This window comes from Arvicola amphibius, chromosome 12, assembly GCF_903992535.2.
Source record: "Arvicola amphibius chromosome 12, mArvAmp1.2, whole genome shotgun sequence".
Classification (NCBI taxonomy): Eukaryota; Metazoa; Chordata; class Mammalia; order Rodentia; family Cricetidae; genus Arvicola; species Arvicola amphibius.
This window is the reverse complement of record NC_052058.2, coordinates 150530382-150554556: the sequence shown is the minus strand read 5'-3', so window position 1 is coordinate 150554556 and position 24175 is coordinate 150530382. Positions and strand designations below refer to the sequence as shown.

Here is a 24175-nt window from a genome sequence, read left to right as displayed (position 1 = left end):
GCTGCGCCTGCCCCGGCTCTACGGGGGCAACCTGGACCAGCACTTCCGCCTCCTGGCCCAGAAGCAGAGCCTGCCTTACTTGGAGGCGGCCGCCTCGTTATTGGAGGCCCAGTTGCCGCCCCAGCCCGAGAGCTGGGCCTGGGCGGAGGGCTGGACCCGGTACGGCCCCGAGGGGGAGGCCGAACCCGTGGCCATCCCCGAGGAGCGGGCCCTGGTGTTCGACGTGGAGGTCTGCTTGGCAGAGGGAACCTGCCCCACTTTGGCGGTGGCCATATCCCCCTCGGCCTGGTAAGTGGAGATTTAGGAACATGGACCTATTATTTGTAGGGGGCCCAGCTAAATGGTTTGGTTCGGCGAACGGTTTCTGAGTTCCTGCTGTGTGCTCATTTAAGGACTGCTGGCGTGGTGAACTAAACCCCTTAATCTTGCTTTTGTGGGGCTCACTGTGGTGGAAAGATACACAGGCTCTGGACAACGCCCAAGCGAGGGTCAGGGGTCATGCAGAGGATCAGTGTTGTGTTTGAGACAAAGAGACCGTTTAAGATGACCACAAGCTTGTGCCTCGACCCCTGACCCCTAGGAGCTTCTGTGACAAGTCAGTCTGAAAAGTGTTTGGATTTGGGAATGCCGATGGTTATTTTGGACAGGAAGATGTTTTTCGGTGGGGTCGTTGTAGGCAGTTTAAAATGCTCAGCATCCCCAGTGTGTTCCAGAAATGCCAGACCAAATCCTGTTCAGTCAACCTTTCCAAATGACCCTGGAGGTGGCCTAGTCTTGACCGCCCCCAGCTGAGACATACAGCTTGCTTACAAGGAGACAGTTTGGTCCCGAAGAAGACCCCAGTCTCTCTTTTCTTTTCAAATAACTTTCTAAGTGCTACCCACGTTTCTTTTCCAAGCAATGATGGTGGTACTGTCTCTCCCCTTCTTTATTCTTCTTTCCAGGAGTCAGATACTATTTACAGCCTTAAGGCTTTCAGGCATGGCCAGCAAAAAAAAGTTGGCAGTTTCTTTATTCCTATTGGAGGCTACATCTTTGTAAAGAGCGCTGCAGCGTGTTGTGTGTGCAGCTGAAAGTGGCGAAGTAGATAAGGTGGGCATCCTCGGCTGGAGAGCGCGCCCGGGCCACTTGCCCTGACGCAGTCACTTGATGGCCAGAGTCGAGGGGGCGCCAGCCGTCAGGTGGAGAGATGAAGTCGGCCTTGCTGGTGGAGGAGACCAGTGACAGTCAGGGTTTTTGGACAGTTGGTCACTTTTGGACAAGTCAAGTCCCTTTTCCTCTTCCTCCGCCCTCCTCACTTCTTTCTCTTCCTTCCCACTCCGCCTTCATCCTCATTCCATTTGGCCAGCGGTGCTGGGGGCCTTGCTTAGTTTGCCCGATGGCCTGAGCTCACGCAGAGACCTTTCTCCTGGTAGTCTGACTATCGTGGTCGTGGCTGGTGCCTCACGAGCTGTCCACATTGAACCTGGCAGCTGTGCCCCACGGTTTATAACCTGACCAGCTCACAGCTTGGAGGAGTCTCCCAGAAGGTAGCTTCCTAAAGGCTTTTGATATGGGATTATCTGCGTGAAGGGATACCACCCAGGCCTTTGTTATTTGAGAGTCCAAGGAGACTCTCAAATAATCTCAAATGATAGCATGGGTTCCCCTCCCGCCTTTTTTTTTTAATTTTGTTAAATCACAAATAAGTTGGTAATAAGATGGCTTCACGAACAGTTGCAGGCCTGAGTCTAGACACCACTATGGCTTTTGCTAACTGAAGTCCTTGTCATCCTCATAGCTTTGAGTAGTTAGCATCTGTTGTTTCAGAGGACTTTGACCAGCCGGGGTAAAAGAGGAAGGATTCCAGCTTGAGCGCCCTATGCAGTCCCACCGTGGAAGTGTGCCTTAGACTTTGCAGGCTTTATGGCAGCTAGTTTTGCAGATGGCGCCTGTCTTCCCCAAAGGCTGCAGGGAGCACCGTCTGAGCTGTGTTGTCTCTTCCACACCCACTCTGCACATGCACACACGTTCTCTCGTCATGGTGTGCTCCGTGGCATCTCACCCAGGGTGTTGCTCCTGGAGAGTGCATGATTTGTTTTTTCCTTCAGAACCTGTGCAGCCCGTGGATGTTTTACCCTGTGTGTGTCTGCAGCGTGTGCATTGTTTTTCTTTTCTGCCATTTTCAGTTAAAAAGTTCTTCACTCTGGGTTGTATTACCACTCTCTCCTTTATCAGCACTCGGAACACTAGCTATTCTGTACTTAAAGACATAGGGGCTGGTCATACCCATAAAGGCCTCAGAGCTAGCTGCAGACTCAGCCTGGGCCTGCATGCCTTCCTGCACATGGCACCCGCTACCATAGCATCTAGCGCCTTGTTAGTCTGTGGGATTGGATAGTAAAGAAGCTTTCTAACTTCTCTCCCCAGTGACCCCTGACTTGTGTGAGTGAGTCGCACCCCTTGGGGATCTGGCATGCAGTGGGTGGTGTGGAACAGAAGACTTTTCCTTCATGGTAAAGCTGCCACTTGTCTCCTTCAGGTATTCCTGGTGCAGCCGGCGGCTGGTGGAAGAGCGTTACTCTTGGACCAGCCAGCTATCGCCGGCTGACCTAATCCCCTTGGACATCTCTTCTGCCAGTGCCTGCAGCTCCACCCAGCAGGACTGGCAGGAACAGTTAGTGGTGGGGCACAATGTTTCCTATGACCGAGCCCATATCAGGGAGCAGTATCTTATTCAGGTAAGCTTGTGGTAACGGCAGGCTTTGGCACAAGTTGGTCTCAGAGCCCTGTCTCCTTTGCTAAGGGTTTTGGTTTTTCAAGACAGGATTTCTCAGTGTAGCCTCAGCTGTCCTGAAACTCACTCTGTAGATGTAGACCAGGCTGACCTCAAACTCACAGAGATCCACCTGCCTCTGCCTCTGCCTCCCAAGTGCTAGGATTAAAGGTGTGTACCACCACCACTCAGCTTGCATTGGTGTTTTGCTATGGGTGTTGGGTCCCCTGAAACTGGAGTTATAGATAGTTGTGAGCTGCCAAGTGGATGCTGGGAATTGAACCCTGGTTCTCTGGAAGAGCAGTCAGTGCTCTTAACCCCTGATCCAAAACTCCAGCCCCAAGCATTGCTTTCTTGACCACTGTTTTCTCCTGCTTTGCAGCATTCCCAGGGACTTCTGTTGACCAGCTGCTGACTCCCCAGAACAGAGCTGAAACAGTTTAGTGTGGTGTCATCTGTTGAGGCAGATGACCCCTCTCTTCCCTAAACGGTGCAGGGAGTTCCATCTCAGTGTTGGCATAGGACTAGAAGTTGTTCCAGAATAAAAATGGCTCTTTTTGTGGCATTTTAGAGCTTTTGAGGGCTCTGAGTTAGAGCCTGGGCCACATCCTGCCTCATTCATTAGTGGCCAGTGTGACCTCCTTAACATCTCTAAGGCTCAGGGTTTTTGTTGTTGTTGTTGTTAACTTGTTTTGTTTTGTTTTTTGTTTTTTTTTCTGTAAAGGAGCTCCCTCGACATACCTTTAGGAGAGTTTGACTAGCACATGTGTCAGACAGGTAGAAATGCCTGGTGCGTGGTAGTGATGGTTCTTAGATTGTAAAACACTTTTTCTTTGAATCTTCATAACAGGCTAAGGTGCTAAGGAAGTACCCTGGCAGCACCCTTAGCCTGGCATTTAAGGCCCTAAGGCATAGCCTTGTCAGCTTGTGAGGGGCCAGGACCAGAGCTGGAGCCTGGCCTGTAGCTTTGAAGGTCTTGTTTAGCTCATCTTCCCCGAGCTGCCCAGAGTTGTTGCTGGTATCTGGGAGGAAGCGCTTGTGTATTTGGACTGAGCCAGTTCTGCACATTCAGGAGTTTGGGAGGTCTCTCGCAGGTGTTGGGACAAGCACGGAACTTCTGTGTTGGATTAAGAGATAAGGTGTGGCTGGGATCAACACCACTGAAGCAGTGGCCAGCTAGTGCCTCTGCTGCAGCCTCTCCTCTCCTGCCCTCCCTTCAGGGCTCCCGCATGCGCTTTCTGGACACTATGAGCATGCACATGGCCATCTCCGGGCTGAGCAGCTTCCAGCGCAGTCTGTGGATGGCAGCCAAGCAGGGCAAGCACAAGACCCGGCACCCCACACATCGAAGTCAGAAGTCTCAGAAGAAAGCCAGTGGCCCAGAGGTGAGAGTGCACTTGGGACCACCCTGAGACGGTGCTGAGGTCCCTGGTCTGCTTGCTGGGCTGAAGCCAAGCTGACCTCCCTTTGATCTCTCAGATCTCATCTTGGGACTGGATGAACATCAGCAGCGCCAACAATCTTGCAGATGTGCATAGCCTTTATGTGGGGGGGCCTCCCCTAGAGAAGGAGCCTCGGGAACTGTTCGTCAAGGGCAGCATGAGAGATATCCGGGAGAACTTCCAGGTATGGTGCTGGCACACAGCTCCGGGTGCATGGGCTCTGGCTGACCAGCAGCTGAACTTGGGGAGATACAGCTGCTGGGTCTGCCCCTGAGACGTGACAGTGGCACTAGGTGCTTGTCCCACCTCCCAACAAGTTCCTGTCACCTTGTGCTAGGATCTGATGCAGTACTGTGCCCGTGATGTGTGGGCCACCTATGAGGTTTTCCAGCAGCAGCTGCCACTCTTCTTGGAGAGGTGAGGGAGAGCCAGGTGAACTCCCTGGGTGTGGGGAGGTCCTGACCAATCCCATTGGAATCGGGCTGGTCACTTAGCTCTGTAGGCTGGCAGAATGGAGCCCTTTGTTCAGTGGTAGCCACGTGGGCCCTGGACTCTGGGTTTCTGGAGTCCTAGGGGCTCGTCTCGTGTGTGGTCCCAATTCCCTGTCTGTTTTTTAGTGAGTCAGTCTGATGATGTAGTCATGGTGATGTTATTCACCCAAGATTCAAACCTTGGCTGCTGTATCCTCACTGACCTTAGACAAGTAACCTGGTTTCTGTGAGCCTGTTTTCATCATAGGCAGTCATTGGCGTGTATGGGATGGTCACAGTGCCTGATGCAGGCTTGTCACTCAGTGACCCTCATTCTTTTTTTTCCCCTATCATTTTCATACCGCCCCTGGAAAGGGAATGCTATTTTCATGGTACAGGTAAAGGAGCTGAGGCCCAGAGAAGTCAGGTGACCAATGCAGGCTGGGTAGCAGTAAAGCTGGGTGCAAGCCTGTCCGATTTTAGAGCTTTGCCACAAAGCTGGCTGGGTTGAGCTTGTCAAATTGTCTTAGGAATTGGGCCCAAGCCTTGTCTTTTGTGGTCATTTATGGAAGCCCTTGGTTTCTGTCCCCAAGGTGCCCCCATCCAGTGACTCTGGCTGGCATGCTGGAGATGGGTGTCTCCTACCTGCCTGTCAACCAGAACTGGGAGCGCTACCTGGCAGAGGCACAGAGCACATACGAGGAGCTCCAGTGGGAGATGAAGAAGTCGCTGATGGATCTTGCTAATGATGCCTGCCAGCTGCACTCAGGAGAGAGGTAGTCGGCCCTGGGCCAGGCAGGGGACAGGCAGGCAGGAGGCCTGGGTTTAGTTCAGCCTTAACCCTTGCCTGGTGGACTGGCTCTGCAGGTACAAAGAAGACCCTTGGCTCTGGGACCTAGAGTGGGATTTGCAGGAGTTTAAGCAAAAAAAGACGAAGGTGAAGAAGCCAGCCTCACGTTTGCCCATCGAGGGAGCTGGGCCCTTTCAGGAGCCTACAGATCAGGAAGGTAGGAAACTTAGGTGGGAGATGGGACAGGGTGATCTCTGGTGTCCTTGGAAGGGGTTACTGTAGTCTTTCAGACCTTTGATTCCCTTCTGGTCCTTACCTCCTGACTCTGGCACAGATCCTGGACCACCCAGTGAGGAGGAGGAGCTTCAGCAAGATGTAGTGGCTCGTACCCGTTTACAGCAGTTGAAGAGCACCACGGACCTCCTGCCTAAGCGACCCCAGCACCTTCCTGGACACCCTGCGTAAGACTGGTTCTCTCCAGTGTACAGAGGCTGTCTTGTATGATTGTCCGGGCTCTCCCTCTTTGGCCTCGGCATCGTTCCACCTTCCATTTCTGCTCAGTTGTGTTTACTCTGACCCCAGTGGCATTCTGGACACAGTTAGCACGGTGCATTGAGCCCCTGCCGTGTGTATGCTCCCTGTGGCAGCTGCGGGTAACTCATCTCCCTTCTAGGGGCAGTGGGTGTGCAGAGCAGCCAGTGCTGCTGACTGTGATGAGACTTAGAGTATCTGTCTAGTGTAGAGGCCGTTCTCTTGGGCCTGTGGAAATATTTCCTTGAGGAGGTACCCTTCACTGGTGTCTTAGAGGCAGAGGTGAGAAAAAGAGCAGCCATAGCAAACAGTGTTGTAGCCTCATGGTACTTATGTGACCCTGAATGCAGATGCCTTGGTATGTGTGCTAGCCTCACTTTGGTCTCAGACAGAATTGTGTGTCTACAACTGCGGGAGTTCTTGTGGGTAGGAAGGAAGAGCTGTTCTTCTACTTAGAGATTGCATTGAGCCTGGAAAGGAGCTTTGCCTGGAGGATGCCAGTGAGACACATGGTGTTTGCCTTCTGAGATAGTTTGAATAAGTCTAGGAGTACCAAATAGGCTCACAGCCTCCTAAAGGAGAGTCACAGAAAGCCTGGAGGCCTTGGAAGGTGGGTAGGGAACATCATAGAAGAGAGACCCTTTTTAAAAAAAAAATATTTATTTATTTGTTTATTATGTAAACAATATTCTGTCTGTGTGTATGCCTGCAGGCCAGAAGAGGGCACCAGAACTCATTGCGGATGGTTGTGAGACACCATGTGGTTGCTGGGAATTGAACTCAGGACTTTTGGAAGAGCAGGCAATGCTCTTAACTGCTGAGCCATCTCTCCAGCCCCCGAGACCCTTCTTTACTCCTTAGTGGAACACCTTTTTTTTTTCCCGTTTGGGGAACAGGTGGTACCGGAAGCTCTGCCCTCGGCTAGATGACCCTGCATGGACTCCAGGCCCCAGCCTCCTCAGCCTGCAGATGCGGGTCACTCCTAAGCTCATGGCACTGACCTGGGATGGTTTTCCTCTGCACTACTCCGACACCCATGGCTGGGGCTACCTGGTGCCTGGGCGGCGGGATAATCTGGCTGAGCTGCCAGTGAGCTCCACTGTAGAGTCAGCTGGGCTAGCCTGCCCCTACAGGTAAAATTCAGGTTCTGGATCCAGTAGCTTCCTGTACTAGGTACCCAAGGGCAGCTCCAGCTGGTGGGAAGTGCTGTGGGCCAGGTGTCTGGGTTCTAGTTTTTTTTCCCATGGGTCCTCTGACCCTCGGGGACCTCAGCCTCGCTGTCGAGGCCCAGCTGCACAGCTGCATTCACAGTAACACAGGGAAGGTTTGGATGTGGCTGGGAAGGGGTAGGCTTGCTGCTTTCCTTGGGTAGAGTGTGGGTGTTCTTTATGTACCAGACAGTGTGTTACTGAGCATTTTGCAGGCGTCTAAGCAGCTCCATGGGAAAAGAGTTTTACTTCTATTTATTTATCTATTTGTTTTTTTTTTTTTTGGTTTTTCGAGACAGGGTTTCCCTGTAGTTTCTAGAGCCTGTCCTGGAACTAGTTCTTGTAGACCAGGCTGGCCTCGAACTCAGAGATCCGCCTGCCTCTGCCTCCCGAGTGCTGGGATTAAAGGCGTGCGCCACCACCGCCCGGCCTTATCTATTTGTTTTTGAGACAAGGTTTCACTCTGAAGCCTAGGCTAGCCTGGAATTCACTAGGCAATCTAGCCTCAGCTTTTTTTTAATTTATTTTTTCAAATTATCATTACTGTTTTTATTTTTACTTATATAACTGTTTGTCTGCGTACCACATGTATGCCTGGTGCATGGCAGAGGTCAGAAAAGAGTGTCAGATCCCCCGAAACTGGCCCATGTGTGTGCGAGGACCTGAACCTGTGATTTCTGGAAGAGCAGCGGGTTAAGAATGCTCTAACCACTGAGCCAACTCTCCAGCCCCTTGCCTCAGCTTTTCAACTGCTAGAATATAGGTGTGAGTTACCACACGGGCTTTATTTATTTTTTTTAATTTTAATTTTTTAATTTCGTGGTACTGGAGATTGAAATCTGTCCTCGTGCACAGGAGGCGAGTGTCTTCCAGGCCTGGTATCCACATTTATAACTAACAAGGGCCTGGAGAAGCTGGCTGCCCTGTTTGAGGCCACAAACCCTGAACTTTGGGCTAGTAGGTGTTAAGGAGAGGTGAAGGTGCCCCAAGTCCTGGTTCCACAGGACAGACAGCTGGAGTCACTAGTCAGGCTTTCAGATGGAAGGGACCAAGATGACCTTGCTCTGCTGAGCCCACAGGGGAGTCTCAGTCTCTATTTTCCCTGCTGCTTTGTTTCGAGAATTCTCAAGCACAGAGGTGCTGAAATCTAAGTCAGGCCAGTTACTGCGCCCCAGACTGTCACCAGTGCTAAGTCATTTGGGTTGGTCGTTCTATTTAAAATCCAGGGAAATTGCTGTCTCCTTCCTCTGAGCTGACGTGAGATCTAAGGAAAGGGACCCATTGAACACCGCAGCAAGCGCATGGCCTGAGCAGGCACCAGTAACCAGCAGTTCTTTTCTCCGCCCAGAGCTATCGAGGCCTTGTACAAGAAGCACTGTCTTGAACAGGGGAAGCAGCAGCTGCAGACTCAGGAGGCAGAGCTGGCGGAGGAGTTCTTAGTCTCCGACAGTAGTGCCATGTGGCAGACGGTGAGGATGTGCTCTTGGCCTGCTGTTTTCCTAGGAAATGGGGTACCTTTTGTGTGGGAGCTGCCGCGGTTGCTCATCTTAGACCAGACTGATCTGGTCTGAGTTCCCTTGAGGAAAGGGCTGGTGGAGTCAGGCCTACAGCTGCCCGCTTCTCTAACCCGATTCCTGGGCCCATTCAGGTAGAAGAACTGGGCTGCTTAGATGTGGAGGCTGAGACCAAGATGGAGAATTCATTGCTGGGTCAGCCCTTAACGCTGGTGAGCAAGACACCTGTTCCGGTTCTCTGGGAGGTGGTGGATGGCTGGGAATTCCCTTGCTCACAGTTCCTTCCCGCCAGAGTTCACAAGGTCTTGGGTTTGGAGATGCTCCCCTGCTCCCCTCTGGTCCTGTAGGTGTAGGGAGACCAAAGAGGAAACAAAATCTATGACCTTATGCCTTCCTGTCACTTTCCAGTTTGCCTGCTCAGTTTCAGGCCCTTTTCCCATCCCCCTACCCCCAGCCCTTGCTGAAAGCAGGTGCTAAATAAAGCAGGGCCTGATCTGGGTGTGTGGCCCCCACAGCCCGCTGCTTGTGTCCCCAAAACCAGCCAGCCCACTTACCACCATGGCAATGGACCTTATAATGATGTGGATATCCCTGGTTGCTGGTTTTTCAAGCTGCCTCACAAGGTATGTGCTCTGGTTTGTGCCTGCCTCGTGTTCTCACTGTGGTTAAGGGCCAGAGTAGGATGCTGGGGTTACTGAGACCAGGAGACGGCTTTTTGTGGGATTGACAGTAGTAGTGGAGCAGAGTATGACTTGGGGCAAGTTTCACCTCTGGTGCTTATGTTTTTCTTTTGAAAATTGAATGGTGAGAGGCATCCTAGTGGGATCAGTTTGACATGGACATGAATCAATGTCTGACATTGTATCTGTCATCTCGTAGCTTCTCTTGGCTGTTGATACTACTTTTGTATGATTATCTTAGCATGTGTGGGTATGCTCTTACATATGTGCAAGATGCCAATTGGGAATTGACCTATTTGCTGGAGGTTCTAGGTTCTGTTGGGGGAAGGCCTAGTGTCTATGTCAGCTGGTGGTCTACCACCTGTCACCAACCCTGCCTTCTTTATCCTCTACAGGATGGTAACACCTACAATGTGGGAAGTCCCTTTGCCAAAGATTTCCTGCCCAAGATGGAGGATGGCACCCTGCAGGCTGGCCCGGGAGGTGCCAGTGGACCCCGTGCCCTGGAAATAAATAAAATGATTTCTTTTTGGAGGAATGCTCATAAACGTATCAGGTAGGCCAGAGTGGGGTAGCAGGAGGCGTGTTGGTGTCGCTGTCAGGTGTCTGCACCCTAAGCCTCCTTTCCTCCTGTCTTCTCCGCTGTAGCAGCCCAGCTGTAGTTTAGAGGCTTAGCTGTTTGTTCGGGTGACATGGATCTTGGGCATGTTTCTCCCTCTCCGACTTCAGTTTCTCTGATTATGTAGAGTGCTGTGGTAGGACTTCGATGGTTCTTCCCAGCTCCCATTAAATCTCCTAACTTAGCTACTGGAGCCATGGGTTGTCAGTAAAGACCTTGGAGGACTGGTTATCTGTAACCTGTGTTCGGGTTTGAAATGAATTCATCTCAAAAGTCATTCCAGATGGTTGTAGTCACAGCCCTCTCTGCAGGGTTGGTAGTCTGCCCTGACTGCAGAGAGGCCGTGGTAGCAGGGGAAGGGTCAGAGCTGCCTTCAAAGCCTCACCACTTCCCAGATTCTTCTGTGAGGCCCAAGGCCCACCTGAGTGAGAAGAGAGTTGATGCCAGGCCTCAAGGGAACCCAGTGTCCCTGAAGCTGGTCAGGTACAAACGCTGGTGACAGCGCACTGAGGTGGATTCTGCTTGCCATGTCTGCGCTGAGCTTCGCCTTCTTGTCCTACAGCTCCCAGATGGTGGTGTGGCTTCCCAGGTCTGCTCTGCCACGTGCTGTGACCAGGTATGGCTTACTGAGTGGTTGTGGGGAAGAGAACTGTGTGGGTCTTCAGGCCAGAGCAAGCTGCTGACACTTCTGCTTCTCCATCCCAGGCACCCTAACTTTGATGAGGAAGGCCGCTATGGGGCCATTCTGCCCCAGGTGGTGACTGCTGGCACCATCACCCGCCGGGCTGTGGAGCCCACTTGGCTCACTGCCAGCAATGCTCGGGTACATGTCCTCCCTGTTCCTGGCTTCTGTCCTCTATGCTCGGGTACATGTCCTCTCCGCTCCCGGCTTCTGTCCTCTATGCTCGGGTACATGTCCTCTCTGCTCCCGGCTTCTGTCCTCCTCTCTGCTCGGGTACATGTCCTCTCTGCTCCCGGCTTCTGTCCTCCTCTCTGCTCCAGTACATGTCCTCTCTGCTCCCGGCTTCTGTCCTCCTCTCTTAGGTCTCGGGAAACTACCTCAGAGCCTTTGGTTTAGTAAGGGACATGGGAAGAATACTAAAGTTGCACAGGGCTGTGGTTCAAATCTGACTCCATGTCATTCATTCCTTCAGCAGATGTTTTAGGTGCCTGCTGCTAGCTAGACAGTGCCAGACATAGTGGCCACAGCCATCACTGAGTTTAGATGAGCCAAGTTGGTGGGGTGCTGGCATGCAGTTTTAGGGTTTCTTCATTTTCTACCCTGCCCACAATGGGCCATCTCTGCAGAGTCTGGATTAGTGCTGTGTGCTGTTCTCTAGTCTTTCCTTGGGAAAGAGCCAGTGCTTTGTCAGCCCTGAGCCTGGGAGTCCAGGGTAGCAGTTGCCTTGGGCTTCTAGGTGGGCCTGACCCCACTCTTCCTGCAGCCTGACCGAGTAGGCAGTGAGTTGAAAGCCATGGTGCAGGCTCCACCTGGCTATGTCCTCGTGGGTGCTGATGTGGACTCCCAGGAACTGTGGATTGCAGCTGTACTTGGAGATGCTCACTTCGCTGGCATGCATGGTAAGCAGGACCTGTGGCTTGGGCAGGGGTGGGGTGTTAGGGCCAGATATTCCCGAGCTTCTCACTGTTGTCTGTTCTCCAGGCTGCACGGCCTTTGGCTGGATGACGCTGCAGGGCAGGAAGAGCAGGGGCACCGACCTCCACAGTAAGACAGCCGCTACCGTCGGCATCAGCCGGGAGCACGCCAAAGTCTTCAACTACGGCCGAATCTACGGGGCTGGGCAGTCCTTTGCTGAACGCCTGCTCATGCAGTTCAACCACAGGCTCACGAGGCAGGAGGCGGCTGAGAAGGCCCAGCAGATGTATGCTGTCACGAAGGGCCTCCGCCGGTGAGTTCTTTCCCAGGACATTGGCGCCTGGGACAGAGGGTCTGCTTTACAGCTCTCTCCTTCTCGCCCTTCCTTTAAACCTGCTGCAGGATGGTTTAGCTTTAAGTGTAATGTCGTCTCATAGTGTGAGTTTCCTCACAGGGTAAAGCTGTACTTAGGGTATAATGTCATCAAACGGTCAACCATAACTGTAATTAGTCCGCAGTAGCTTAGGGGTCTGTCTCAGTTTAGGGTTTCTATTGCTGCGATGGAACACCAGGACCAAAAAGCAAGTTGGGGAGGAAAGGTTTTATTTGTCTTACACTTCCACATTGCTGTTCATCACTGAAGAAAGTCAGGGCAGGACCCTGGAGGCAGGAGTCGAGGCCATGGAGAGGTGCTGCTTACTGCCTTGCTTCCCATGGCTTGCTCAGCCTGCTTTCTTGTAGAACCCAGGACCACCAGCCCAGGGATGCCACTGCCTACCATGGGCTGGACCCTCCGCCATTGATCACTAATTGAGAAAATGTCTTACAGCTGGATCTCATGGAGGCCTTTCCTCAACTGAGGCTCCTTCTCCTCGATGACTCTAGCTTGTATCAAGTTGACACACACAGGACAGGGTTCTATGCTCTCATGGCTTTAGGACAGGAGTGAACAGATACAGGAGACAGGATGAAGGAATAGAAACATGCAGAACCAGAGTGCAGGCTAGTTCTGACAGAAGCCTTCTGTTTTCTCCTCCAGTGCTACTTGTCGTGTGCTCAGGCAGTTCCGGGCTTTGATAGGCTCGGGTGCGGAGGAGAGGCAGCAGTACAGCGGCAGTTCTCTTCCGTGTACCGTGTAGTGTCCCCGTTAGATAGCCGATAACTGGAAACCGTCTTAGTTTAGGTTTCTGTTTCTATGATTAACACAATGACCAAAAGCAGTTTTGGGAAGAAAGGGTTTACTTCATCTTACAGCTCAACCCTCAGGTTTTCTTCCATTGCTGGGGGACACGGAGGAATGCTGTTTAGTGGCTTGCTGAGCCTAGTCTGGGACCACCTGCCTGGGGTGGAACCACCCACAGTGGGCTATACCCTTCCACATAATTCATTAATTAAAAAAAAAAAAGAGCACCACAGACTTGCCTGTAGGCCAGTGTGATGAAGGCATTTTCTCAATTGAGGTTTCCCTTGTCTCAGATGACCCTAGTTTTTTTTTTTAATCAACTTGATACACACTAGTCAGCACCCTCACTTTAAGACTGAAAGCTGAGGAACTGATGTAGGGTGTGGTGGCGACCGGATCTGACTGTTCCAAGCAGGTGGACCTTGTCTAGGTAGGATTCATGTTGTGGCAGTGTACTGGTGGTAAGACAGACAGTAATGGAGCCAGGTGGTGGTGGAGCACACCTTTAATCCCAGCAGTCAGGAGGCAGAAACGGTGGGTCTGTGAGTTCAAGGCCAGCCTGGTCTACAGAGCAGTTCCAGGAAGGCTCCAAAATAGAGACCCTGTCTCTAGAAAACAACAACAAAAAGATAGTGATGGAAATGAGGTTAGGCCTTAGTTGTAGAAGTGAAGACATCACAGGAATTTGAACTGCAGCCTTAAATTGTGGGGAAGCCCTGATGCTCCTCCCAATAGGTGACAGGGTTCTGGAACCCTTGGGAGCCTGAGACAGTAGGAGTTAGCTGGGCTTGGCTGACCTGCTTTTGGCTTCTCTAGGTTCCTTCACCCCTTTAGCGGTCACTGTACTTTCCCTCCTGGCTCCGGAACTAACAGAAGGCTGTTGTTGGTCCCTGGGCACTTCAGTGTCAGGCAAGCCCTGGAACAGTATGACGGGGAATGGCTTGAATTTTACCCTTTATTGGGCTGACACGATACATCCCAGGCCTTTGGGGACACAAAAGCCTGAGTTTCTATGTTGTGCCCCTTCCTAGCTGCCGACTTTAGCAAGTCATTCAGCCCCTTGAACCTGTTTTCCCTGCCGAAGTTGGCCTTGTGGGAGAAGCATCACCAGGGGTTGTTTGGGAAACTGGGTGAGGGTGTGTCGCAGAGGAATGACATGCTGCTCCCCACAGGTACCGGCTCTCAGATGAGGGGGAATGGCTGGTGAGACAGCTGGGCCTCCCTGTGGACAGGACAGAAGATGGCTGGGTTTCCCTACAGGATCTCCGAAAGATCCGGAAAGAAGCATCAAGGAAGTGAGAACCTTCTGTGTTCAAGATGCAGGGACTGGTGTGGGCTAGTTGTTAGCATTGAGGTGCTGACAAAGCCTGACCTCATGGTTCTGTTCCCCCAGGTCACGCTGGAAGAAGTGGGAGGTGGCTGCTGAACGAGCTTGGACGGGGGGCACAGAGTCAGAGATGTTTAACAAGCTGGAGACCATTGCCATGTCTGACACACCACGTACCCCAGTGCTAGGCTGCTGCATCAGCAGAGCCCTGGAGCCCTCTGTCGTCCAGGGAGAGGTGAGCTGTCTTGTCACCCTTGGAGCATGGAGAGAAGGGGCGGGGCCCTGGACTGCAGCGGACTGGCGAGCGCATCTTTCCTCACTGACGTCCACGGTCTCCCCTAGTTCATGACCAGCCGTGTGAACTGGGTGGTACAGAGTTCTGCCGTGGACTACTTACACCTCATGCTTGTGGCCATGAAGTGGCTGTTTGAGGAATTTGCCATTGATGGACGCTTCTGCATTAGCATCCATGATGAGGTCCGCTACCTGGTGCGGGAGGAGGACCGCTACCGTGCTGCCCTGGCACTGCAAATCACCAACCTTCTGACCAGGTATGTCAGGGCGTAGGGCCCACTGAGCAGGTCTGAATTGTGAACTCAGAACTAACTGCTTTAGCTTTTTTTTTTTTTTTTTTTTTTTTTTTTTTTTTTGAGACAGGGTTTCTCTGTAGTTTTGAATCCTGTCCTGGAACTAGCTTTTGTAGACCAGGCTGACTTCAAAACTCAGAGATCCATCTGCCTCTGCCTCCTGAGTGCTGGGATTAAAGGCATGCGCCACCACCGCCTGTTGAATTGTATTTTCTTACACTAAAAGTCCTAGTTCGTATGGATGAGTTCAATATTACTATTTGAATATTACGTTGATCTGCTACTCAGAACCAACCTGGAAATCACGATCTATCTTGATAAATGTGTAAATAACAAATTTACATACAGTTCAGCATTGTGACCCATCCTCTCCTCTGGGCTTGGGGTGGTGGTTATATTTAAAATCAGCACTTATTTCTCATATTTGGTTCCAATAACTGATTCCAAACTGGAGAAGCATGTTGAGTCCCTAATTGTAGTTTAGCGTCTCACTCTCTCAGAGGTTAGGCTGAACACGGAGGCAGTACAGCCTTCACTTTCATGGCTCTGCTAAGTGTGGGTGACTGAGGCAGGAGAAACCCCATCTATGAGAGTGAGGAGCTGTCCTTGCAGCAGTGCACGGCTGTGAGTGCAGACTGGGTCTCTTGCAGGTGCATGTTTGCCTACAAGCTGGGTCTGAATGACCTGCCCCAGTCCGTCGCCTTCTTCAGTGCGGTAGACATTGACCAGTGCCTCAGGAAGGAAGTGACCATGGACTGTAAGACTCCTTCTAACCCCACCGGGATGGAGAGGAGATATGGGATTCCCCAGGGTGAGCATAGCCTTTGTTCCTCATGTACATAGAACCGGAGGTGATTTAGGACTGTGGGCCCTGGGGAAGAAGTTTACATTTAATATGTGCCATATTCTAAAGTTAATGTGATACTCAAATCATAAAGGGAGCTGTTGCAGAAAGTGGTTCATAGTAAATGAAGAAAATGCTAGAATTTCAAAGATTAAGTCTATACTGACCCATTTTCAAAACTACACCAGAAATGTTTAAAGATTTATTTTATAAGTCAAAGTGAAAGTGCATTCTTAGTATCTGTGCTAAAATGCCAGAGTGGGTCAGAAAAGTTATTTTCTATTAAAAATGCTACTAAGACAAGCTGCCATTCCTGGCGGTCTCAGTGGTCCCACCCAGTCTTTTTGACCCATACTTTCATTTCTGAGCTCAGTCATAGTTCTGGACACATCCTAACCAATTTCCACTGTCTTGTAGGTGAAGCACTGGACATCTACCAGATAATTGAACTCACCAAAGGCTCCTTGGAAAAACGAAGCTAGCCTGGACCCTAGCTCCATCTGGAGGCTCTGTTATTTGCTCCTGTGGAGCTTCACTGGAGTGCTGAAACTCAGGCTGAAACTCAGGCTTTCATATGTGCTTTTTGCAAAAGGCCATCCCTAGACAGCCATTTCTGTAGCAGGACCTGCCCAGAAGAGTCCTGACTGGAGGGACATTCAGTGGGTGCAGGCTGTATGACAAAGAGTACTGTTGGCACAGATGAAGCAGATGCCCCAAATGTCACATTAACTCAGGCATATCTTCCTTTTCTTCTTGGCTGGTTCTCTGTTCTGTTCTGTATGTGCTGGTGCAGTGCCCTAGAAGGGGAGAACAGAAGCTCGGGTAACCCTGCCCTGCCCTACGGAGGGGAATAAAAGCAAACACTACTCCCGTATCACTCATCCTTCTCCTCTGCCTCCCAGCTGGTTATTTAGATCCCTCTGTCCTAAATAAAATGGTACCCAACTCCTGTAGATAAGATGAGAGAGGGCTCAAGCATCACAGTGTTCTATATGACCTTTCTAAGGAGACAGAGCTGGGAGAGATGTAAAGAATTCAGGATCAAATTTTCTGCTAAGCCAGAAATCGAGGTTATTTTTCATAAACTTGCAATTTTGAATGGGTTCAGGCTACCGATGTTACTTCTAGCTTCAAACAAACCCAAGACAGAACCCTTCCAACAGTGGGTTCAGATAATGGAATGGAGACTCTCACCTAAGATTCATAATGGATCTACCTTGAGTGAGGGTGTAAGAGCCAGCCAGATGCTGTAGAAACAGGACCTAGGGCAGGCAGTTTGCCACTTTCCCTAGAAATACGTATGAAAAGTGGGCGCTGACCTCTTCACTTCCATCTTCTCCATCCTCTCGAAGAACCATGTCAAGAATGTTGCCTTTGATCTTGAAGTCCCGAGAAGTACTTAGCTTCATGTGCTGCATCAGGTTTACCTGGGGCAGACAGGCTTATAAACATAGGCACTTACTCAGGGACAGCTCAACACAGCCCAGTGTGTACCTGGAAGACCTTGAGTCCATCAGGTCGGAAATGACCAACACTGTTGCTGCCACAGGAAAGGAATGGTAACGGTATCTTTACCTTGGACTTTTTTGATAGATGGATCAGAAACTTTTCATACTGCTCAATGGCAAACACAAGGTTAGGGATTGGCTTGGTTTCACGAAGAACTTTGGCCTAAGGGCAAAAGGACATTAAAATTTATATTTCAACTTCAATAGCTTTTGAAGTTTTTCTGTAGTGTCCCTCAAACTTACATTCTTGAAACCCACTTTCTGACTGGGGAGTACGCTTGCACTGCTGGGATTGTTCCCTCAAATGAGGATCCTGTCACTCAGGCTTCCTCCTCCTGAATCCTGTGCCACTGATCCTGGTGCCACCATCCCACTTTTAAAATCCTCAGAGGCAGCTTTCTTGCTGCATATGGAGACCTGCCCAGTGTTTCCTGTACGACACACACGGTAACTTACTTAGTGGTCTTCGACATTAGCTATTTCCAGTATTTCCCTTTAATACAGTGTGGTGAGGACACCTTTCTAGATCCTAAAAGGAACTGCTACAACCACATTTATTCTTAAGTTCTCCCCTCCCCCCCCCCCCCAAGACAGGGTATCTGTGTAGCCCTGGCTATCCTTGAACTCAGATCTGGCATTGCCACTACTGCCTGGGTAATTCTTAGACTCTTTAGAGGACGCCTCTTACACAATTTTTGTCCAACAACTAAGGCCCCCTGCGTCTGAACAGCCAGGTAAGCAGCTTACCATGATTGTGCCTGCTGCAGCCTTCTCCTTCTCTGTGCACTTTGGGTTGTTACTCCTCTTATTCTAAAGAAACAGAAACACTGTCTCATTCTCCAAATTCCTCTGTAGACTACAAGCTGTATCTGGGGAGCAGAAATACTGATGCAGTCCAGCTCCTGGATGTCTCCTCTGGGGTGTGCTCTCGGAGGTACCATGTAGAATTTGAGGGCAGGATAGCCATTGTATTGAGCTAGCACACACGTTTAAAAAGTTAAAACGGACACTGTCAAGGTGGCAACAGGAACAGGCGTTTTCCTGCTGGGCAGCTGTCCTAAAAGGCTATACAGATAAAACCCTGCCTGAAACAACAGTCAACGACAAAAGTACTAACAGGACAAAAAATCAAGATCTAAATGAGGGGAGATGGACAAACCACCCAGAGTCAGTGAAACAGGAAGCCTTCATTTCAAAAGGGGCCTCGGCCTCCCAGCAAAGGAGCAGGAAAACAGTGCACAGGAAACGAGAGAGAGAGACAGGCAGGTAGAGCCCCATGCTATGATCTGAAAGATTTCAGAGGTACTGGTATGAGAAAGTTAAAATCCTGGAAAATGGGGTAGAGTGTGAGGCCCTTATTAAGGAAAGGGAAAAGGAAAGCCGCCATGGATATAGACTTGACCTGACCACATGGGAATTGAACCATCTTCTCAGGTTTGTATCCAAGGGCAAAAAAACCCTGTGCGCTGCCCATAGCCGCTGACTAGAACAAGACCAAAACTTACAGCCAGGAAAAAGTAAATCAGAGACAGAAACATCCTTAGTGCACTTAGTTCAGAGCACGTATCTTTAACCCCAACACTGGAGAGGCAGAGGCAGGAGGATCCTTTATGAGTTCAAGGCCTCATGTACATAGCGAGTACCAGGCTATCCAGGGCTACAAAGACCCTGTCTCAAAAGAGGGAGAGGAAGAAGCTGGGTATGACAGCATGCTTATAACCCCAGTACTTGAGCGGAAGCAGGTGGATCTCAAGTTTAAGGCCAGCCTGCACTACACAGGAGGACTGTGTCAAAACTGAAGATGGCTGGGGGTATTCAAAACCTGAATTTAAGAGTGGATAGATATATCCTATGGAGATAAAACAGATTTGAAGGAATGGCATCCACATGAAAGTATCTGAAGTTTGAGAGGGCACTCCTGCATTTAAGAGAGGAAAAGACCAGGAGTAAATAGCTTGCCCCGAATAGGGAGCTGGGTGTGATTGTGCCCTCCTATAATCCCCAGGGAGAGAGAAGAAGGAAGATCAGGATTTCAAAGCCAGCCTGGGCTATACCATACAAGCAGGCAAACACCCACATATGTAAAGTAAAATAAAAACGATCTCCAGTCCATAAGAGTCTATACATTAGAAAAGGGGTCTGGACAAATAATCCAACGAGCCCCTGTCCCCCACCTCTCTGGAGCTGATGCACTCAACTCTGCTACCCGATCCCAACCCTTCTCCCCAGTGTTGGCTGCTGTTACGTAAGTAACGTAACGGAGGAGTCCTAATGCAAGGACCAAGGCTGCCTCGTTCCTTCTCTACTCCAAATGCAAACATACCAAATGCTTCCTATCTCTAAAAGTCATCTCCTTGGTATATCAAGGTCTGGAAAGTTCTCGCAGATGGGCACCTCTGCCTGACATATGGGAGACTTTATTTATTGGTTTTTTTGAGACAGGGTTACTCTAGCTTTTGGAGCCTGTTCTGGAACTAGCTCTGGCCTCGAACTCACAGAGATCCATCTGCCTCTGCCTCCCGAGTGCTGGGATTAAAATGGGAGAGACTTTTTCTTTTCTTTTTCTTTTCTTTTTTTTTTTTTTTTTTTTGTTTTTCTGAGACAGGGTTTCTCTGCAGCTTTTTTAGAGCCTGTCCTGGAACTAGCTCTTGTAGACCAGGCTGGCCTTGAACTCACAGAGATCTGCCTGCCTCTGCCTCCCGAGTGCTGAGATTAAAGGCGTGTGCCACCACCGCCTGGCTGGGAGAGACTTTATATACATACACTTAGCCCAGGTGGCCAAGCAGCTCCTGGGACAAAGCAACGTAGCTCTTTTTTCTTTTTTTAAAAATTTTATTTATTTATTGGTTTGTTTATTTTTGTTTTTTTCGAGACAAGGTTTCTCTGTGTACCAGCCCAAGCTGTCCTGGAACTCGCTCTGTAAACGAGACTGACCTAGAACTCACAGATCCGCCTGCCTCTGCCTCCCAAATGCTGGGATTAAAGATTTATTTTTATTATTTTAAATATTCCCATATTCCTTCTCCTAAAAAAAAAACAAAAAGTCAGAATCAGAAGCATCGGACCTCCTGGAGCTAGAGTTACAGGCGATTGTGAGCCCACCTGATATGTGTGCTAGACACCTAACTCAGGTCCTTCCCAAGAGTGCTTCCCTTTACCCACTGACTCATCACGCCAGCCCTCCATTAAGCCCTTTCTTGCCTCCAGATCACTTACTTGAACATAAGAAATGAAAGAGTAACACAAGGGCGTCAGATGAGAGCCGGACAGCTTCACCTGTACCAAAGGAGAAGGATATGAGCGGGACTGTAGCAATGAACTATTCCCCCGCCCTCAGGAAAGCTGCTCTCAACTCACCAGCTTTTCCACAGTGTTGGGAATTCCTCTGGAGCTCTGACACACCTGCAGACACTAACAAAGAATTCCTAGATTACCCATCAGCCATGGAGCACGTCTCATTGCTCTGACTACAGAGGAAAGGGAACATGCATAGCCCGGCCAGACACACAGCTTCCCTTCCCTTCCCTTCTTGGAGCAAACAAGCTTCCCGGACAGCAGGCAACAACAGGTTTGCTTCTGACTTGGCCAGCTCAATGCTTTAAGACTCCTTCAGGCAGAGTTCTTACAGCTAGGAAGTAAATCTGTCCTCTTAAGTTGCTAGTAAAGAAGACAGGCTCCCGGTGTCTACATCACAGAAGCTTAGCAGCTGGAGCACAGCAGCAGATGCACGTTCAAGAGAGGGCTGTGCATTCTACACCTACGTACTTAGTCTAGATCACTTACAGAGCGTAAACTACGCAGTTCCCATCACCTGGATTCACTGAGGACCAGAAATGGGTATGGTCATTCTCCACCAGAGGTGAAATCCATCATGCCAGACAACGCAGACTTAAAGTACGTCTCCCCTGACCTGGGGAGAACCCCACTAACTACTGATCAAATGAAAACGAAACTGTGCCAGCGTTGTGGCAAGAGCTGTGCTCTGAGGCGCTCTGCACCTGGCCAGTGGGCACAGAAGGTAGGGCGGGCCAGGTTATCTTCCAAAAACTCACGTATTTGACAAACGCTGTGAGGGTGCTGTAGATTTTGGATAGGTCCTTTAATAAAGTGTCCACGCAGCTGCCTGACGGCAGGGCCGTCTGCACCAGTTCATGAAAGAACGTAACCAGTGTCCCCAGCTGCATGATGATGGCTTTCTCAATGAGAAGATTTGATGGGACTGCTTGAGAAGAGGCATCTTCTGAAGAGAAATGAAAATCGATGCAGCTCAGTCTCCTTGTTAATAGTAAAAGGAGAATTAAAGCAAACCACCTCAGGAAAATTTGTTCAAGGGCTCCACCTTATTACAATCCCCACCTGGAGTCACTTCATCAGATACAGTTTCTTGGTTCACTGAGCCCTTAATCTTGGCGATTAACCAGTCCACTTCTTCTAGGACTTTCTCGGCCTGACTTAGAACCAGTAACTATGGAAAGAAAAGAGCGTGTGGCATGGTTCACATTGCTGGGGCAATCCCTCCAGGCCCGAGGACAGAAGCCACTGTAGCACTCTTTAGGTGGATGGAGCTGGGCGGAAAGGACGGCAAGGGCTGTTTGCCACGGATCACATCAGCACTCACGCAGACAGTGGGGGCAGCTGTTCTCAGATTCACTACTGCAAAGTGGTTTGTCTTCTCTATCTCTATATCCTGGAAAGGAAAAGAGGCAAGACCTAAGACCAGTGGCCACTGCCTTGTCCTCAACTCCCCACACAGGATGCCACACTTGCTGTGCTACCTCGTCTATGTCTCCCAGCTGCCCATGGATATCCTGGGACAAGTCACGAAGCAGGGTGACAGGACTCTTATGTAAGACATGCAGGCTGAAGAAGAGGCTCATCAAACTCTTACAAAATGAGGCATCCTCTAGGAGCGGGAAGGAAAGGAAGTTTGAATCACTCATTGTTACGGCCACGCTAGTGACGCTGTAAAGGGAACCCCCTCTCTAACAGGTTTTGGTGGTGGTGATTCTGTATAAAGCCGTGAGGAAGGGAGGCAGGACACTCACCCCGGCTGTATTCCTTGCAAATCTTAGACGTCCAGGACAACATCTGCATAAACTAAACAAAAGACCTTCAGTTGTTAAAGAAAACGGTCTGGGTACGGTGGCACTTGGGAGGCAGAAGCAGGAAGATGTCTGTGAGTTGAAGGCCAGCCCAATCTACATACTGGGTTCTAGGCCAGCCAGGGCTACAAAGTCAGACCCTGTCTTTTTTTCTATTAAATAAAAACAAAACAAAACTAAACATTTTGTCGGAACAGAAAAATCCTTAGTCTTTTCTAGACCTAATCAATCACCGACCGAAACTGTGCCTGGACTTATCCAGCTACATAACGACATAGAAATGAGTCCAACGAGATTTCTCACAGCACATGGCTGGATACTCAATGTCTGTGTCCTTAAGGAGTAAACGTCCTGAGATCTGGGTCTGAGTTCTCATCTCTGAGCCTCCGCTGTTGCTACCACGGTAGTTCAGGGCTACATAGCCCGTCCTGATACTTCAGATACTTCAATGGTCATTTGGCTACAGAGAGGTATGGGAGAAGATCTTGGCTATAAAAACGGAAAAGAAGGGGGAGAAGAGAGTAAAGGAGGAACACACACAGAGAGAATTTTCGTAGGCGAAGGAGATGTGAGGTTTTGGGTAACAGGAATCTGAACCAGACTCGCAGGCACAAAGGCACTGAGAAGCAGGGGCAGTTAATTGGGTACAGGTGAGCACGGGTCCTACCGAGCAGTCACAGCCTCAGCCCTAGCTGTACGCTCTTATGACGACATGGTTCTTGCCTTCTGAGGGGTCCTAACAGGGACTCAACAAGCACGGTTGCTACCTGAGCAGAGGAGGGCTCCAGCAGCCTAGACAAGGTGGAGAGAATCGCGATGAGCAGCAAGGCCTCTTTGCTGTTAAAATCTTCCTCTTCACTGCTCAGCAAGTTCAACAGGGACCTCTGCAAAAGGAGTGGGTGCACACAGATGGAAGTAGACATTTTGTACCAGAGAAGAGACATCTACCCAGAAAGCCTCACGGCTGGAACAGAAGGATTCAAAGCTATGTAATCCCAAGGGGATAAAAATCGGGAAGGAAACCTGGAGTGAGCTGCAGCTTTCTGTTTCAACTATAAACAGCGTTCTCTTGAAAACCAGGGCCGGCTCTTGTCTTACTCCCTGCGGTACACACGGGGAACAAACTAGTTTCTGGTGGTTCTCATCTGCTTGGAGCTGGTGCTCAGCCTCTGACCTTATGGCTAGACCAGGCCCCAAACTCAGCTCCCCTGACGCCTGTGCTGACCGTGGAATCAGTCTGATTTGAGTATCCGTTCAGCAGTCTTCCTGACTACAGTAGAGCTCCCTATAGGAGCTTTGCCGCTTCTGTTCCCGTCAGTGTTCCAGCAACAGGAAGTCCTGGGACACAGCAGGAACGTTAACCACTATCGGTTAAAGAAACCCTGGTCACGGAACACACTGATACTCAGACAATTACAGGTAAGAAACTTCACAGGCTTCAGTTTTCCAGTCCAGGTATGTGTTGGACAAGGCCAATTATACCATTCAATCAAACCAAAACACCTGCCCTCAGAGTTGGCTCTTTTCTCTCTCTCACCTTAGGAAGGATTCTCAGAGGCCCCGAGTTCTGCCTTCTGGATCCTCACTGGAGCCTTCCCAACATCTAAGGGCCGCCTGTTACTTCCTGTCTGACTCCTCCCGCTTCCCCAGGCTTCTCACCTGAAATTGCCGGATCTGGAACGTAGCTCTCTGAGTGACAGTGACGCCTGCGTCTTCTCCCTCCTCTTCTGTGCCTGTGACATCTGGAAAGGGAAAGAATCCTATCTTTTTTTCAAACTGGCTTGGGTTTTTGTTGTATTGTTTTTGTTGAGACAAGGTCAAAGTAATAACCCAACCCAGCCTGGAACTGTCCTATGTAAGCCCTGAACCTGTAATCCCCGTCTCAGCTTCCTGAATGCTGGGATAACAGCTCTTTTTTGGCCCCTACACCACCCCGCACTTTGGTACTAGGGATTGAACCTAGGTCCTCATACGTGCTAGGCAAGTGCTCTGCCAACTAAGCTGTGTTCTCAGCCCTC

The 24175-nt window shown here is 50.2% G+C and overlaps 2 protein-coding genes across 4 annotated transcripts in view; one reads left to right on the top strand and one right to left on the bottom strand.

The window, feature by feature from the left end:
* The window catches only part of Polg (DNA polymerase gamma, catalytic subunit), an 18619-nt gene extending 1360 nt beyond the window's left edge, over window positions 1-17259 (top strand). Inside the window, exons 2-23 of the mRNA XM_038313547.1 lie at window positions 1-288; window positions 2522-2720; window positions 3976-4140; window positions 4235-4381; window positions 4535-4614; window positions 5261-5443; window positions 5535-5674; window positions 5792-5918; window positions 6885-7121; window positions 8545-8665; window positions 8845-8922; window positions 9226-9333; window positions 9786-9946; window positions 10572-10625; window positions 10715-10832; window positions 11455-11590; window positions 11673-11919; window positions 13962-14084; window positions 14183-14351; window positions 14459-14667; window positions 15354-15514; window positions 15965-17259. The exon at window positions 1-288 is cut by the window's left edge and continues 480 nt beyond it. Coding sequence (XP_038169475.1) covers window positions 1-288; window positions 2522-2720; window positions 3976-4140; window positions 4235-4381; window positions 4535-4614; window positions 5261-5443; window positions 5535-5674; window positions 5792-5918; window positions 6885-7121; window positions 8545-8665; window positions 8845-8922; window positions 9226-9333; window positions 9786-9946; window positions 10572-10625; window positions 10715-10832; window positions 11455-11590; window positions 11673-11919; window positions 13962-14084; window positions 14183-14351; window positions 14459-14667; window positions 15354-15514; window positions 15965-16029 — 3316 coding nt within the window. The 3' untranslated portion in view covers window positions 16030-17259. The remainder of the gene's footprint in view (window positions 289-2521; window positions 2721-3975; window positions 4141-4234; window positions 4382-4534; window positions 4615-5260; window positions 5444-5534; window positions 5675-5791; window positions 5919-6884; window positions 7122-8544; window positions 8666-8844; window positions 8923-9225; window positions 9334-9785; window positions 9947-10571; window positions 10626-10714; window positions 10833-11454; window positions 11591-11672; window positions 11920-13961; window positions 14085-14182; window positions 14352-14458; window positions 14668-15353; window positions 15515-15964) is intronic.
* Fanci (FA complementation group I) overlaps window positions 15736-24175 on the bottom strand; it is a 49828-nt gene continuing 41388 nt past the window's right edge. For 2 of the 3 annotated variants that reach the window (XM_038313544.1, XM_038313546.1), the window contains 13 exons: window positions 23817-23899; window positions 22925-23041; window positions 22101-22152; window positions 21831-21958; window positions 21674-21742; window positions 21412-21520; window positions 21108-21295; window positions 20413-20466; window positions 20272-20331; window positions 17803-17865; window positions 17123-17218; window positions 16867-16974; window positions 15736-16344 (listed from right to left, as the gene is read on the bottom strand). In XM_038313544.1, the coding sequence (XP_038169472.1) occupies window positions 16273-16344; window positions 16867-16974; window positions 17123-17218; window positions 17803-17865; window positions 20272-20331; window positions 20413-20466; window positions 21108-21295; window positions 21412-21520; window positions 21674-21742; window positions 21831-21958; window positions 22101-22152; window positions 22925-23041; window positions 23817-23899 (1199 nt within the window). In that variant the 3' untranslated portion in view covers window positions 15736-16272. The remainder of the gene's footprint in view (window positions 16345-16866; window positions 16975-17122; window positions 17219-17802; window positions 17866-20271; window positions 20332-20412; window positions 20467-21107; window positions 21296-21411; window positions 21521-21673; window positions 21743-21830; window positions 21959-22100; window positions 22153-22924; window positions 23042-23816; window positions 23900-24175) is intronic. The other variant, XM_038313545.1, reaches the window with a different exon arrangement.